General features: G+C 35.8%; 1 protein-coding gene across 2 annotated transcripts; it reads right to left on the bottom strand.

Annotated features, from left to right (window-relative positions):
* Window positions 1-3,368: 3,368 nt before the first annotated feature.
* LOC307174686 (neuronal acetylcholine receptor subunit alpha-10) lies at window positions 3,369-14,587 on the bottom strand. 2 transcript variants are annotated; one of them, XM_079898763.1, is made up of 6 exons: window positions 14,191-14,587; window positions 10,489-10,634; window positions 9,120-9,274; window positions 7,756-8,288; window positions 3,678-4,163; window positions 3,369-3,606 (listed from the first exon to the last, which is right to left on the bottom strand). In XM_079898763.1, exons 1-6 carry the CDS (start codon window positions 14,249-14,251, stop codon window positions 3,473-3,475), a joined length of 1,515 nt encoding a protein of 504 aa, XP_079754889.1. In that variant the 5' UTR covers window positions 14,252-14,587; the 3' UTR covers window positions 3,369-3,472. The 2 variants fall into 2 exon arrangements, with proteins under 2 accessions (XP_079754889.1, XP_079754888.1); XM_079898762.1 differs by having other exon boundaries at window positions 3,369-4,163.
* Between the last annotated feature and the right edge of the window lie 607 nt (window positions 14,588-15,194).

Raw genomic sequence — 15,194 nt, 5'->3', positions numbered from 1 at the left:
CTCATTTAGAATAATCTGGATTCATCAACAATATACAACGACATGGGAACAAATTAGACTTAGTATGTCCAGCTTGCCCTTGTGAAAAGGAAGTACACTTTATACTTTAAAAAAAGAGTAGGCCTATTTATTATGGATATAATATACTTTAAAATAATATACTTAAAGGGATAGTTCACCCAAAATTTCAAATTCTGTCATTTACTCACCCTCACGTTGTTCCAAACCTGCATGAATTTCTTTCTTCTGCTGAACACAAAAGAAGATATTTTGAAAAATGTCGGTAATCAAACGGTTGATGGACCCCATTGACTTCCATAGTATTTTTTTTCCTCCATACTATGGACGTCAGTGGGGTCCATCAACTGTTTGGTTACCCATATTACTCAAAATATCTTCTTTTGTGTTCAGCAGAAAAAAAGAAATTCATACAGGTTTGGAACAATTTATTACAATAAGTTACACATAGGTCCATAGAGGACAAAAATGTCTGTGTCAAACTTAAGTTTGGTCTCATTTTAAAGAAGACCCTTGGCAGATTATTGTTGTAAAAAAAAAAAAAAAAAAGTAAAAAAAAAAAAAAAGTTATTTATGAACATTATTTTATATAAAATATATATTTTATGAAACATGTTGAACCCTAAAACTGTTAGAAAATCAAAGCCATCTATGTAAATAAGTTGTGATCCAAATTTTAGGTTGATATCCCAAAAAATGAGCTTTCAGTAAGATGTTTGTGGGCGCAGTGCCAAATTTTCCCTATTAGATGCCAGCAAAGCTTCTCTTTCAAATATTACAACCACACACATTTTTTTTTATTACACACATACAAATCACACTCTGACATCCATACCCACACAATTATAGCTGCATAATTTATCCAACTGGCTCTAAAATATGCTTGAGGAGAAAACAGGAATAAAGTGAGTATTTGCTTTATAGGCCCAACTTGAGAAAATGGCACCATCTCAAAAAAAAGTATACATTTTTAAGCCTTGCCAACAGAATGAAAGTCTATTAACAATTAGATTGCATAATTTTATAGTTAAATGGCACTAGGATTAAAATTTGTAAAGGAGCCATTTTTGTCCTTAAGGTCATGTGTGGAACTTTTTTGGTACCAGGTGCAAAATAAAGGAAATGGGGTGAAATAGTACAATTCCAATAAAATACACACCTGTGCCAAAATGTATGCAGTTGGCATTAACACAGGCAAAATAGATTTTTTTTAAAAAAACTGAAATAAGGTTGCAAGTTTGCAGTCAGAAATAATGGATTTTCAGTTTTGGGTGAACTATCCCTTTAGGTGCGTATCGATTTTGAAATTTGTTTTAAGGGATGGTTCGGAGTAAAATCAATCTAGGGTCCTTTGCACCATGACCTCGAGCCAAACACCCCCCCCAGAAGCTCTTTTTCCCTTGGTCGAACATTTTTAAAGTTAGAGCTTATTTAGAGATATCAGCCGAATGGTTTAGTGCAGGCGCTAACGCAGGGCTCCAGACTAACTTTTCCACTGGTTGCACTGGTGCTACCAACTTTCTCAGTTGGTCGCACCAGCATATGATTTGGTCGCACCTTTTTTTTTTTTTTGCTACATACCATGGGATTAATCAATGCATGCTGATGAATAGTGGTCTTAATCTGCATACCCTAGTTTTGCACTGATGTAATAAGACTGACAGTGACACAAGACCTCATGTTACCAAAATGTTTTAATCTTTTAACTCTAAAAAAAAAAACTAATAAAAAACATATATGTTCTTTAATGTTTGATTATAATTTTACTGTCTTCACATAGGGATGGGAATTGATAAGATTTTATCAATAATAATGCCACTGACGATTCCGCTTATCGATCCTCTTATTGATTCTTGATAGCACTGTGTGGAAAATGTATTCAAATGCTTTTCAAAAAAACAAGTGGTTTTATTTATTTTAAAGCTTAAGCTTGAGTAAGCAAACTGTACTTTTTATGTAATTTATGTAATGAATAGAACCTTATTGTAAAGTGTTACTGATTAGTTATACACCGATTCAGACGTCTCCTGAGTTCACTGTTGGAAAGATCAGTTTTTTTTAACCATTCATTAAAATGAATCGGTTCAAAAGAGTCATTAGTTCGCGAATTGGACGTGTCATGCGCGTTGTGTGATTATCCCAGCACTGACATGGACATCCAAGATTTGTGTCAACACAGAAAACATTTCATCACTGGCTATTTTTTTTTTCGTTTAATTAAAGTGTTGTTTTATGTCAGCTGAATGTCCGGAACGCTTTTCAGAGAAGATAAGGCAACTTATTTAGCACAATTCACACCCAGTGGTAATTCAGGAAAAAAAAAAAAAAATCTCCGAATGCTCCGCGGAAACTCTTCCGACCTTTTACCACCATGACGATTTATTTTGATTAATATGCGCGCGGGAGAGAGAGCAAGACAGCGCCTAGTTTGGAGACGGTGTTCGTCTTGTTTACACTTTCGCCTGGCTCCGAAGAGAGAGAGTGCGCGCGCGCGCGACCGGGTCTCTCTCTCTCTGCTCTTTCTAACAGGTTAAACAAGCGCGGCAGTTCATCTACATTACTCACCGATCAAATAAGACTTTGGCGGGCGCTAAAACAAGTTCAATGCAGGAAAATTCATGCGTGAATTTAACTGAGTAGTACATGACCATGTACTCGCACAAATGCGACCACATCAAATTTTAACTCGCACATTCTCAAAAAATGGTCGCATATGCGACCATTTTGTTCGCAGTCTGGAACCCTGCGCTAACGGATCCAAGGATGAATCTCATAAATTAGCCCACTAATAATGCCCAGAATCATCCTTGGATCCGTTAGCGCCTGCACTAGGTTGATTTTACTCCGAACCATCCCTTTAAAGTGTAGCCTACTGCTGAATGTACTGAAAAGCATTTAGGGTAAACTAAAACATACTTTAATGTCATTTCTATTGAAACTTGTATTTCATGTAGTTAAAACATTTTTGAAGTTGGAATTTAGTACATTTAAAATATATTAACTTTAAATGCAATATCGAATAACACACTACAGTTAAATTATAATCAAGTACTTTACATGTGCTTTAGTTTGTCAAGCCAACACATCAATATAAGTTTACTATTTTAAACCAAGACGAAAAAAATTAAAACTAGATTTAAAATGTGCTTAAAAATTGAAATGTAAAATTTGAACTGGACATTATTACAGTGCACTCTGTAGTCCCTTTAAGTACACTAAGAGGCCTTTTATTTCATTCATTTTATATTATTTGCAAAAAAAAATTTAAATATACCTTTAAGATCTGAAGTACACTATTAGTGCACATTCAATACAATTAACAGTTCAATATACAGTTCAATCTGTGTTGGTGATATTTTCTCTTTTTATTTCAATTTTTGCATTTGCAAACCCTTTCATTCGTTAGACCTGCACAGACATTTACTGTACGCACGAGGCCCCTGGTGTCTTCATATCAAGCATTCAGACAGCTTTCCCTATAATAAGCAAACTCATCAGGAAGACCATGATGAAAAATATCCACATAAAGAAGCGATCCATGACTTTGGCAACTTTCCGCCACTCCCCGTTTCGTCTCTGCGTGGCCTTCTGCTCATAATAAAAGTTAGCGATGTACTCGATATTCCTCAAGAGGCTTTGCTGATGACATAAACACTGACTTTCAACAAGTATCTCCCTTTTCTTCGCCGATTCTTTTCCAGTCGCTCCACTCTCTCCTGTAGCTCCCGCAACCTCTCCATGGTCAATGCACACACAGGAACTATCTGTCCAGCCAGTGTGGCACTCATTTCCTTGCCTTAGTGATAAGGTTGGACTGACATCCTCATTTAATTGATCTTTTATCTTTTGTGAACAACCATCACTGGCTGAAATGCTTCGTACCCTCAGAGCGAAGTCCTCGCCCCTGGCAGGGCCGTTTATAGTGCAGCTGCTTCCCTTTTGCGCAGGTTTGTCTGTGTGAGCAGACAGGCACCCCTCACCCATGTCATAGACGAAGCAAATCCGAGCCAGGTAGTGCAGGATAAAGCGACGTGCCCATGTAGGAACAGGTTGGGCCTCTGGTCCGCAGTGGTGAATGTTCATAATGAAGATAGTCAGGGCTGTAGAAGCTGTAACCATTGTCATTGTGGCGATGTAATATTTCCCTGTGGAAACATTGGAATTGGTGAACATAGACAGCAGACTTCATTTCAAAGCTTTCAGCAATAAACAGATATTTAAAGAGTCATTGATTATCTGACCTCAAGAGGAAAGTTTATGTTAATTATTCCAATGTTAACCATCGACTGGGCTAAAACTCCAATAGTGAGTTTGCTAATAAAAGGCACAGTTGCAGGCGGCCCTAGATTCATTAGAAAGGCTCATTAAAATGATTGACCCTTGGCACATTTTTTATTGCTCTAGCAGCCTATCTGCATTTCATACAGTCTGATAATTATTTATTTCAGGCCTTGTGGGTGGAGGTGTTTTCTCTTTGGTGAACCCCTTCATTGCACACCAGTGCAATCCAAGGGGGTGTTGTGCTGAATAAAGAAGACTAAACATTTATACAGCATGTGGCCAATTTTTTTGGGTAGGAACTAAAAGTGCCAGAACAGATTTACCCAGCCAAAGACACTTTAACACAGAGCATGCACTTAAGATGTGATGGAAAACTATGATTCTAATTGTCCATTATTTGATGTTAATTGAGGTCAAATTCTTTAGTTCTTTAGTACAGTTCATGCTGCATGAATTGTACAGACATACTGAATACCTGGAAAATATGGGAAAAGTAATTATCAATTCCAATTAATGATGACACTTGGGATGATATTTGGGAACATGCTAAAATAATATCAGTCTGTAATTGGGCAAAAGCTGTTCAGCTGAATATAGTACAGATTTCATATATCCCCTAATTGTAGACCTATCTTTAACAATTTCTTTTCACTCTTTTGTCTCAAATGTAAGACTGACATTGGTACTCACTGTTTATGATCATGGTATTGATACAGAAATAATGGCTTCAATGTATTCATGACATAGAACGCAGATCTTGAGTAGCCTACAAACTTAGAATAAAATCGTTTGGTATTTCACATGACATGTGAAAAAAATATTAAGAATTAATTCAATAATGGCCTTAAAGTGGATTGTGCCACATGTAAGCATGAGGCATACGTTCCATTTTAAACATAAGCAACATATTTTTCTACCTTACAAGGAATTTGCAAGTTCCTCAGTGGTATAAGCATACAGAGAAACACATATACAGATGGCATGAGTGAAGGGAGAGGAAGGAGAGGGGGAGAGATGACAGAAAGGGGAACAGAGAAATCTGAAATGAAGACAACCTCTCCTGTAACCTTTCTACGGTGGCCTAGAAGTGCAAAACAAACTTTGTTTTCGAAATGTTATTGTGTTTTCTAACTAGTTCATTTGTTTTTAGTCTTTCCATTGCGTTTATAAATTTGTTGTTTTGTTGTGGTTTGTTTTGCACTTCTCGGCCACCGTACGTTTCTCTCCTATGCTGACATGTAATAAAATAAGAAATAAGAGATCTCTCGGCAAAATAACTGGTGTTGCTTCCGATTCAGCCATAACAGGGAAAAGTCTACGCCACAATATTTCGTTTTTTCCCCTGAATGTCAAAAACCTTGTTAAAAATATTTTGATTATGCTTATTCAAGTTAAATTCTCTGAAAGCAAGTCTTACTATTATCTTATTATTATCAAATTTAGCTTTTCAAGTAACTTTTTTTTTTTTTTTACCATTATTAATGCAGTATATGCTGAAGCCACTGAAAGCATCAGCCAAATGCATAAATGGGAATTCTTTGTTGTGCTGAACATTTGTTTAAAAACCAAAGGCTATGCACTGCTATCATTAATAGTAAAATTATTAAAGGGGTCCTATTATGCCCTTTTACAAAGTCTTGGTTTTGTTTTTGGGGTGTACTAGAATGTCCTTTAAAAAAAAAAAAAACTATTTTTCACATATTTTATTATTACAGCACCTCTCTCCCCAGTCAGGCCCGAATGCGTCGTTTAGTTCCGGTTTCAAAGAAGCCCCTTCTTCTGAAATGCAAAATGTGCTGTGATTGGTTAGCTGGCCCAATGTGTTGTGATTGGCAGCGCTTAGCATGTGTTCGGGAAATGTCCCGTCCCTCCATAACTGTGAGTTCTACTCTAGTGTAAAAATTAAGGATGGCGGCAATTTCAAACCAATTTGAGCCTGATTCAGACCCTGACAATATTAACAAACAATAGGATCGTCCAGAACGGTTTTAATGCACGGACTTTGCGAGCACGAATTTCGTAGGACGTTTCAGAGTGGTATGTTTTTTTTGGGGGGGGAGGGGGTAATTTTCTTATACATTTTAGATACAATATGTTACACTATTTAATCATGATATTTGTCGGAAATCTATGGTAATACAAACAGTAATCGATCACAAAACCATGGTTAATTTTACTAAGAGGCGGTGAACAGCCTTACAAAAGCAAGAGCTTACAAAAGCTATAGTAAACATATCAACACTAATGTTGGCAGGCGAGTGTAGCAACAACATATAACATTTAATTGGAACTGTTATTAGAAAACGCAACTACAAATAATAAGACATACTTACAAGTTGTGATCCACAAACAACAGATTTTCCCGACAAAGTGGGAACTGCTCCATTTCAGGAGAAGCTTTTGTGCGTAGCCTGCATTCTGGTTCTGGAAGCTGTAAACTTTGGGATTATAATGTTCAAGAACAGTTTCAAATTAATTTTAACCACTAAGTTCGTCAGCCTTAGGAAGGTCAAACAAATGAGTTGTGGAAAAAACAGTGTCTCTTTAACATAGCAGCAGGCCTCGTCCGCTTTTTTGCGTATTCCGTGGGCGGGGACTATTTAAATGAGTAACATTATGACTTCAAAAAGGCCGGAAAAAACGCGTTGTAGTCCAAACGTGCCGTTCATTGTAGTTCTTGGAAAGTGCATTCTGTTGAATAAAATATCTCCCTTTGGAATAGACTTTGAGCTTTGTAATCTTGCAGATCTTTTTTATGCTCAAACAGCAACATTACACACTAACTAAAGTGAAAAAGCATAATAGGACCCCTTTAATGAGCAAAAAAAAATAAAAATCCCAGATACTGCATGTTAGAATAAAAACTAATTGTACAATTACTAGGGGTGTAACAATATATCGTGTTACAATATATCGCAATACAAAAATGCAATAATATGTATCGTGGATAGTGACAATATGTATTTAAGTTTACAGAGTTTTAGTGTCAGTACTACATTAAACTACAATATAATGTTGGATATAATGTATAATAATGCAATGTGGAAATTTTTATGGGTCCTGATAATGCCAAATGTCTTATGTTACCAGTAAAAAGTGGCCTATATTATTTTAAATATATCTAGTTTGTGACAGAGTGCAAGCATATTCATCTAAAATAATTCTGTATTTTCAGATTCAAAATCATCAATGTTTTTATTCTGGGTTAACCATTTTCCTGTGCATTGGGTTACCAGCACCAAGTCCAAGCCTATTCATTTCCACCCATTCATATAATAGCAAATTTTGTATTTAAATCAACAGTAAAAAAATTTGTTAAACTTTTACCATATGTCTTGGAGTATCGCAATAGTATCGTATTGTGAGCTCAGTATCGTGATGTATATCAAATCGTGACATGAGGGTATCATTACACCCCTAACAATTACAAGTGAAAGTTATTTTGCAGGATCTCACCAATGAGTGGCACATTCTCTGAAGGAGGCATGCTCTCCGCGACCAGAAGCTGGAAGACGGTAAGGGCTAGTAACACTGTGACCCCTAAAGACACTTTCTCTCCAGAGTCGGCTGGCAGGTAGAAGCCCAGTGGAGCCAAGAAGGAGATCATCATGCAGGGAATGAGCAGATTGAAGATATAAAAGGAAGCTCTTCTCTTCAGGTGAAGTGTGTAGGTGATATCTGGGTAGGGGTCTGAGCAGCAGCCATAGAGAATAACGTTCTTCTTAGCAGGCATTCCCAGAACCTGCCACTCTACGTTCTCCACAAAGTCAGAGAGATCAGCACTGTCCAGGGCAATGTGAAGGTCCATCTGGTTACCGTTGTGGGTCCAAGAGCCAAAGGTAAGGCGGCACTGCTGGGCATCAAAAGGGAAAAAAGACACATCCACTTTGCAAGAGCTCTTGGATATTGCCGGCTGGTCCCACATAATCTGGCCATCATGGCGGATCACCACATTGGTCTCCATAGAGCTGGAGAACTGGTCATCTGCACTGGAGGGCAGAAGGTGGAAATCAATGAAATCATTGTCATAGTCAGCACTTTTCTACTTTTCATAACCCTAATTAAAACCAAAAATGAATGCATGAATCATCTTTGATTATCATGTCCATAATTAACATATTCACCTGAAGTTCCTTCTTACTTGTGACTAGTCTAACACTGCAAAAAAATCATTTTCTTAACTGTCTTTTTGTCTTGTTTTCCAGAAAATATATAAAAAAATACTTAAACATCCTTAAAAAAAGATAAATATAAAAATGTTATATAATAAGAAATATTAGCTTTTCTTACCCCATTGGCAATTTTATTATTTTTCATTCTTTTTTTTTAACATCTGTAACTTTTGTTAATGTATGCTTAAAACAAGCATGCACACACACACACACACACATATATAGTATATATATATATATATATATATATTGGTCAATTGGATTAAAAAAAAATTAAGATGTGGAGTTGCAAATATAATAATCAGTTATACTGATCTTATTTAGGTACATTTAAATATTTTTACAAGACAAAAATACTGATTTAGGAAATTAATTTTTGCAGAGCAGACAAATAAACACACACATAACACACACACATACATATATGTGAGTATGTGTGTGTGTGTTTGTGTATGAAAAAATAATGAGTTAAGACTGACAACACTGTGGTGCAGTTTGTTATGAGAAGAGGAAACAGAAAACTTACTCTACGCTCCCATGAACAAGCAGTTCATAAGAATGTACAGCATTTGCAACAACAAAGTGATGACAGGACATGACATACAATTTGTGGCTGAATCGATGAAACCCAATACCAATCCGACCTACTTGTTATATAGGACAATATCGGGTCTCCATACATAACTACTAGGTATACGGATGGTATCAAGCCCATCGTAGTCTGTCTTATTCCAGGTGAGGTAGGCATCAAACCACACCTGACGAATCCACAAATATGTTGTGAGGATCTGGTTTCTTTCATCCTAGAAAATAAAGATGGATTTCACAATTTAACAAATACATTAATATTATATATTATATAATAAAATTAACAAATAAAATCCAGTCAGAAAAATAAATATCAAAATCAGTTAAAAATAGCTAAAATTGAGACATTATTTTTGTCAGAGATTTATTGAAAAACATATTACATGCAATTTATACAGACAATAGTTGTATGAATGATGACCATGCTTTCAGTTTAGGAATTAAAAGGCATTTTATTATTTTATGGGGCATAAAGTTAAAAATGTCTGTGTGGTATAACTGTCCAGAGATTGTATAAAATAAAATAAAAAAAGTCTCATTAAAAGTTGATCAAGTTTTGCATAATCTTTAATTACTATTCTTAAACAGATAAACAGTTTTGTTGTAAAAAGAAAAAAGAAAAAGATGTCACAGAGAGGGCCCCTGTAGGCACATAGGTGTCAAGGTCAGCTTTTTTTTTTCTGTTTTTTTTAAATAATGATTAAATGTGCACATTGTGTGTTTTTAAGGAAAATGTAAATATTTGAATACATTTGACTTGGTTGTAAAAGCTGACAATTTAAAATCATTAAATAAAAAATGTTGTTAAATGTTTTTTAAAATTATTCAAAACCGTATGATACCAACATGAATACAAATATTACATTTCTTAGCACATTTGTTTTAATATATTTAATGCGAGACACAACAAGCTAAACCATTTTCTCTTTCTCTTGTTCTGAGCCAGAAATCTATAATCTATATTCGGAATTTTTTTACAGAGGGGTTGATCACATATCATTGTTTGGTTTATATAACATTTTATTCATAAAAACATGGTGAAAATGCTTTTTTTTTCCCTGACTGTTGACAGGATTTTCTAATTTATGATAAAAAGAGATATCCAAAATTCCCTTTGTAAAAACTTCAAACTCGAATACAGGAAAATGAAAACCTAATTCTGAACCTGGCTTCATCTAGTGTTCAGATTTCTGTTCTAAAATACTTGTAATACAAAAATAATAATTGCCTTACTGTATTAATTAACTGGGGAATATCCAGTATGATATTTAGTTAACTAGTTTTACTCTATTCACCTGTAGTAAAAGAAACAGAGTTGACGTATTTCCTCAGACAGCACAATTCAAAGGTAAAGAGCAAAGCCGTGAAATGAGACATCAAAAAGAGAGAGAGAATGAGAACGAATGTGTGATTGACCGAGAGTCATTACCATATCAATGATCTGGGAGAGAGTGATCTGCAAGGTGACGTTAATGATGTTGTCCGTGTCCTCCACAGGCCTCAATGCACTGGTGTAATTCACGAATAAATCATTCAGCAGCTTGAATGCATATTTCCCCTGGGCACACAAACACACTGCCGAAAAGGAAGAGGAAACTGATTTAGATTTGCCTGATTTGTTTTATTTAGATTGATTGTAATCGGAATCCGCAGCAGCTCGAGTTCTTACCAGAACCAGGAAGTATGACCATGTTAGCCCGGTTCTGTCAACACTGCATTGGCTCCCTATTAAACATCGTATAAACTTACAAAGCACTAAATGGTTTAGCTCCCCAGTACTTGAGGGAGCTCTTAACGCATTATAGTCCCTCCATACTGGCGTGACTCCGACTTCCAATCAGATGGAACTGGATAATATTCTGAATGTTCTGATCCAATCTGACTTCTGACCTGTAATGCTGCTTGAATCATAATCATACAATGTTCGTTCATTGGCCAGAGGAGAACTGGCCCCCGACTGAGCCTGGTTTCTCCCAAGGTTTTTTTCTCCATTCTGTCACCTGATGGAGTGTTGGTTCCCTGCCTCTGTTGCCTTGGCTTTTGGCTTGCTTAGTTGGGGACATTTAATATTTAAAGGGGGGGTGAAATGCTATTTCATGCATACTGAGTTTTTTACACTGGTAAAGAGTTGGATTCCCATGCTAAACATGGACAAAGTTTCAAAAACTAAGTTGTACGTTTGAAGGAGTATTTTTGTTCCAAAAATACTCCTTCCAGGTTGGTCACAAGTTTCGGAAAGTTTTTTTCGAGTATGGCTCTGTCTTACGTAAGATAGGGCGGAATTTCCTTATATGGGTCCTAAGGGCACTTCTCCGGTAAGATCGCGGCCGCGCGCGCACTCGTAGACTAGAGCAAGAGAGTGAAAGCAGTTCGCCATCAAAGCGCCCTGCCCGGCTTTTGGGAAGTCAATGTCACCAAAGAAGTGTGTTTTTGGTTGCCAGGGCAAGACAACCCTGCACAGATTCCCAAAGAACCCAGCGTTAAGGAACCCGTGGGAGCTAAGCTTCGCCCACATGGCCCGCCCCCAGCCGCTCGTTTTTTTCCGGAAAGACTCGGTACAGCCTATCTTTCTGTTAAAAATTTAATAAAACAAAATACTTTTTGGAGATATGAAGGATGCAATATTACTCTATAGGTACTCAAGATTAACAGGAGATTGAGTGAAAATGAGCATTTCACCCCCCCTTTAACAATATTATTGATCTGCCTTACTTAAGGTGGGCTACGACGCAATTTTCTTCTAGAAACAAACTTTGTTGTATTATTTTCATGTTATCACTGTGAAGCTGCTTTGATACAATCTGTATTGTAAAAAGCGCTATATAAAGGTGACTTGACTTGATTAATCAATTAAGGCACAAAGTCAAACGGTGGTTCCTTGAGTATACTGAGTAAAACGTCTATCCTATTAAGTTTGGTGAGTGTCTAGGGCTGATAAAGAATAATCTGAGCACTTGAGGCACCTAAGCTTATTTATGGCAACAAGACCATCAGACCCTTTTTCATTCTATAGTCAGTGATGTTGCCCTCTCAATAATGATAATAATTCTGGACAAATACCACCACACCACTATTTTACTAGCATTTTATGTCTAAGAAAATTAAAATATTCCCTGTACTGATTTCCCAAATCCCCTTGATTCTTGCTGACACTTGGATTTGTCTGGCTGCCAGCTCAGGATGCCCCGATGAACGAGCATGCTTTATCAAAAAGCGCCAGTAATAGGAGAGCTACAACAACCTTTCAAACTGCAGTCCATATATTTGACTGAACTATGGCCACACTGCATGCAGCAGGGGAACTCTAGTGAACAAGCACGATTACTCAACTACCCCCTCCTGTTCTCTGAGGATGAGAGTGGTCAGCGCTTTCACTGGCGAATCAATTCACTTCAAGTGCCAGACAAAATAGCGCTCTAATGAAAGTTAAAAATGGAGGCTGTGGTGTGAAAAGGATGTGTGAGATCCAGCTGGCAGCGCTGCTGTCCTGCAGCATGAACTGGGCAGCAAGTGTTCAGAAAGTATCAAATTCTTGTGTCCAAAAACACTGGTGTCAAAGTTGCTTCTTTAGACAAAATGCAAAAATGCTTCAAGGACTCTGTGGGTCATATATTGGGTTGCTATTTGGGCAACTGCCAGATAGAAATAAACTTTTAAGACAGTAAATTTAAATAATACATGCAACATTACATTACAAGTTATTAAAGTTTCCTAGGATGTGTGTGGAAACCAGGAACTAATCACAGGAGTTCCATTTTTGTATAATTAATAACAATTGAAAAAAAGTACCTACAAAGGGAATTAAATAGAAATTCCGGGTAATACCGGGACTGCTGGTCTTTACATGCCTCTATGGAATTATAAGCGTTTATAATATAAAGTTTTATATTTATTTGAATAAGTGTATTATTTAATTCACATTCATGTGACTAAATCTACAAAAAAAAAAAAAAAAACAGACAGACAAAAACATAAACAATCTCAACAGCAAATTTAAAAAAATGCCTCAAAAAAATGTCAATTCATTTCCTTAACATGCTTAACTTTTTTTTTTTTACAAGTTCTCCGTAATTAAAGTGTTTAGAAATAAAGTATTTGCATTTTTTTTTTGTTCACTTAAGAATACTGTATTAGTGATTCATATTTCAGCCACAGAAATTAGCCAAGATTTTATTTTTTAATTTAATACAGTTATTGATATTATTGGTCATGCCACATGATAAGTGGTCGCTCCAAATGACAAGAGACTTCTATTTAAATCTATTTAAATAGATCAATAAACAATAAATTTCATACAAAAAAACAGATTCTATTAAAATTTCACTGAATTTTCATGAACAAATCTTTTATAAAAAAAAAAGTTATATAAAAATCACATCGCGCAAACATAAGTGCAACATTTCATTTAACTTGACAGGATTTATATATATATATATATATATATATATATATATATATATATATAAATGCAGGTATTGGATACAGGTCAAATTTGGGGTCAGTATGTTTTTTTTAAGTAATTAATACTTTTATTGATCAAGGACACTTTTACATTGATAAAAAGTGACAGTAAAAGACATTTAACAATAGATTGTATTTCAAATAAATGCTGTTCTTTTGAACTTTCTATTCATCAAAGAATCCTGACAAATAAAATGCATCACAATTTCCAAAAAAATATGAACTGATAATCAGAAATGTTTCTTGAGCAGCAAATCAGCATATTCAAATGATTTCTGAAGGATCTTGTGACACTGAAGACTGGAGTAATGATGCTGAAAATTCAGCTTTGATCACAGGAATAAATTTCAGTTTACTATATATTCCCATAGAAAGGTGTAACTCCGCTCTTGCTGCAGGGTCAGAATTATCTGCCTATGGCCAGCGGTTTTTACTTTGCTTGGTAAAATCTGGTAAAAATCTGATTAAATAGATTAAAATCGTTATTATTTATTTACTTATAAGGTACTAATAAATGCACAATATCCAAACTGAAATTACGTGCTCTAAATTATTTATTTTACATTATCTTGTTCAAACTAAGATATAACCGACATATAGATGAAAAAAAACAAAAAACTAATTGGAAGCCTGAATAAACATTCGTAAAAAGAGCGCACCATTAACTTACCTGGAATAAAACCAATGGTGGCAATCAAATGGAAAGTAGCCCAAATGACACGTGGATTCATTTTGTGGAGTGAATGAGGAATCAAAACTCTTCTGTGGTCTCGTGAAGGCAGATGCAGGATTTCTCAGACATTCCCATGGTTCAGTACCGTATTGAGACCAAGCAGCAGCGCAAAATCCATGCGCAACTCGCGAGGCAAGAGAAGTGTCGTGTGGTAGTTAAGCGATGACGAGTTTCACTACTAGCCTTGATACTGGAGTACTGGTAGTCGACTCGAGTGTCTGAAAATATGTCTCGTGGTAGTTGTGGGAGCGTTGTGGTAGGCTACTTGTAGTAAACATGCGTGGGACTGGAGAGTGGAGACGAGAACTGAGAGGAAACTAAGACCACTTTTGAGGCAAAGTATCTATCTATCCTCTGGTCGTATTTCTGCCCTTAAAGGTAGGACCTATCAAATACTTAGAAATTCTGCAACTTAGACTATTATGCTGATATGAATTTGTATGCATTTTTAACATAGCTCTCAGGCTTCTTCTTTTTTTTTTTTTACCCCTCTATACATAAAAAAATACACAGAAAATTTTCTTTAGAAATTCAAAGTATTTTATTCGTAGTTTTACATTTAAAAAAAATTAAGCACATTCATGCACAGCAATACTCAGACAGCCGCAAACACGCACCCATTCAACGAGCAGAATCTTAATTATCTGAAGCATAATCTGTCATAAACCAAGTTTAATGTTTACAATGTTTTTAGAAAATAAACCTTACATGAAACAAGCACATTACTAGAGGCTGGGGCATTTGTTGCACTAGAAAAAAAAAACAAAAAAAAAACACCTGAGGATGAAGGGTTCACATAATGCTGTAATGTAATTACATCAGCGAAACCCTATCCTAGTCAGAAGAGATGTCAGGTTGACTTTGATTAAAGTTTTATAAGAATCGCCAGTCACATATTGTTGAACACTTACGAACCACAAAATATATTTCTATGAACTTTC

Source organism: Squalius cephalus, assembly GCF_949319135.1.
Source record: "Squalius cephalus genome assembly, chromosome: 17".
Classification (NCBI taxonomy): domain Eukaryota; kingdom Metazoa; phylum Chordata; class Actinopteri; order Cypriniformes; family Leuciscidae; genus Squalius; species Squalius cephalus.
This window is presented reverse-complemented; position numbering and strand designations above follow the sequence as displayed.

Bases quoted from the DNA above. Each gene is read 5' to 3' on its own strand.
- LOC307174686 (XM_079898762.1), bottom strand. From the start codon at position 14,251: ATGAATCCACGTGTCATTTGGGCTACTTTCCATTTGATTGCCACCATT. The intron at 9,275-10,488 runs GTAATGACTCTC...TTTATTTTCTAG, and splicing joins TCTCCCAGATCATTGATATG to GATGAAAGAAACCAGATCCT. The intron at 4,164-7,755 runs GTGAGATCCTGC...ATGTTTCCACAG, and splicing joins AGAGAATGTGCCACTCATTG to GGAAATATTACATCGCCACA.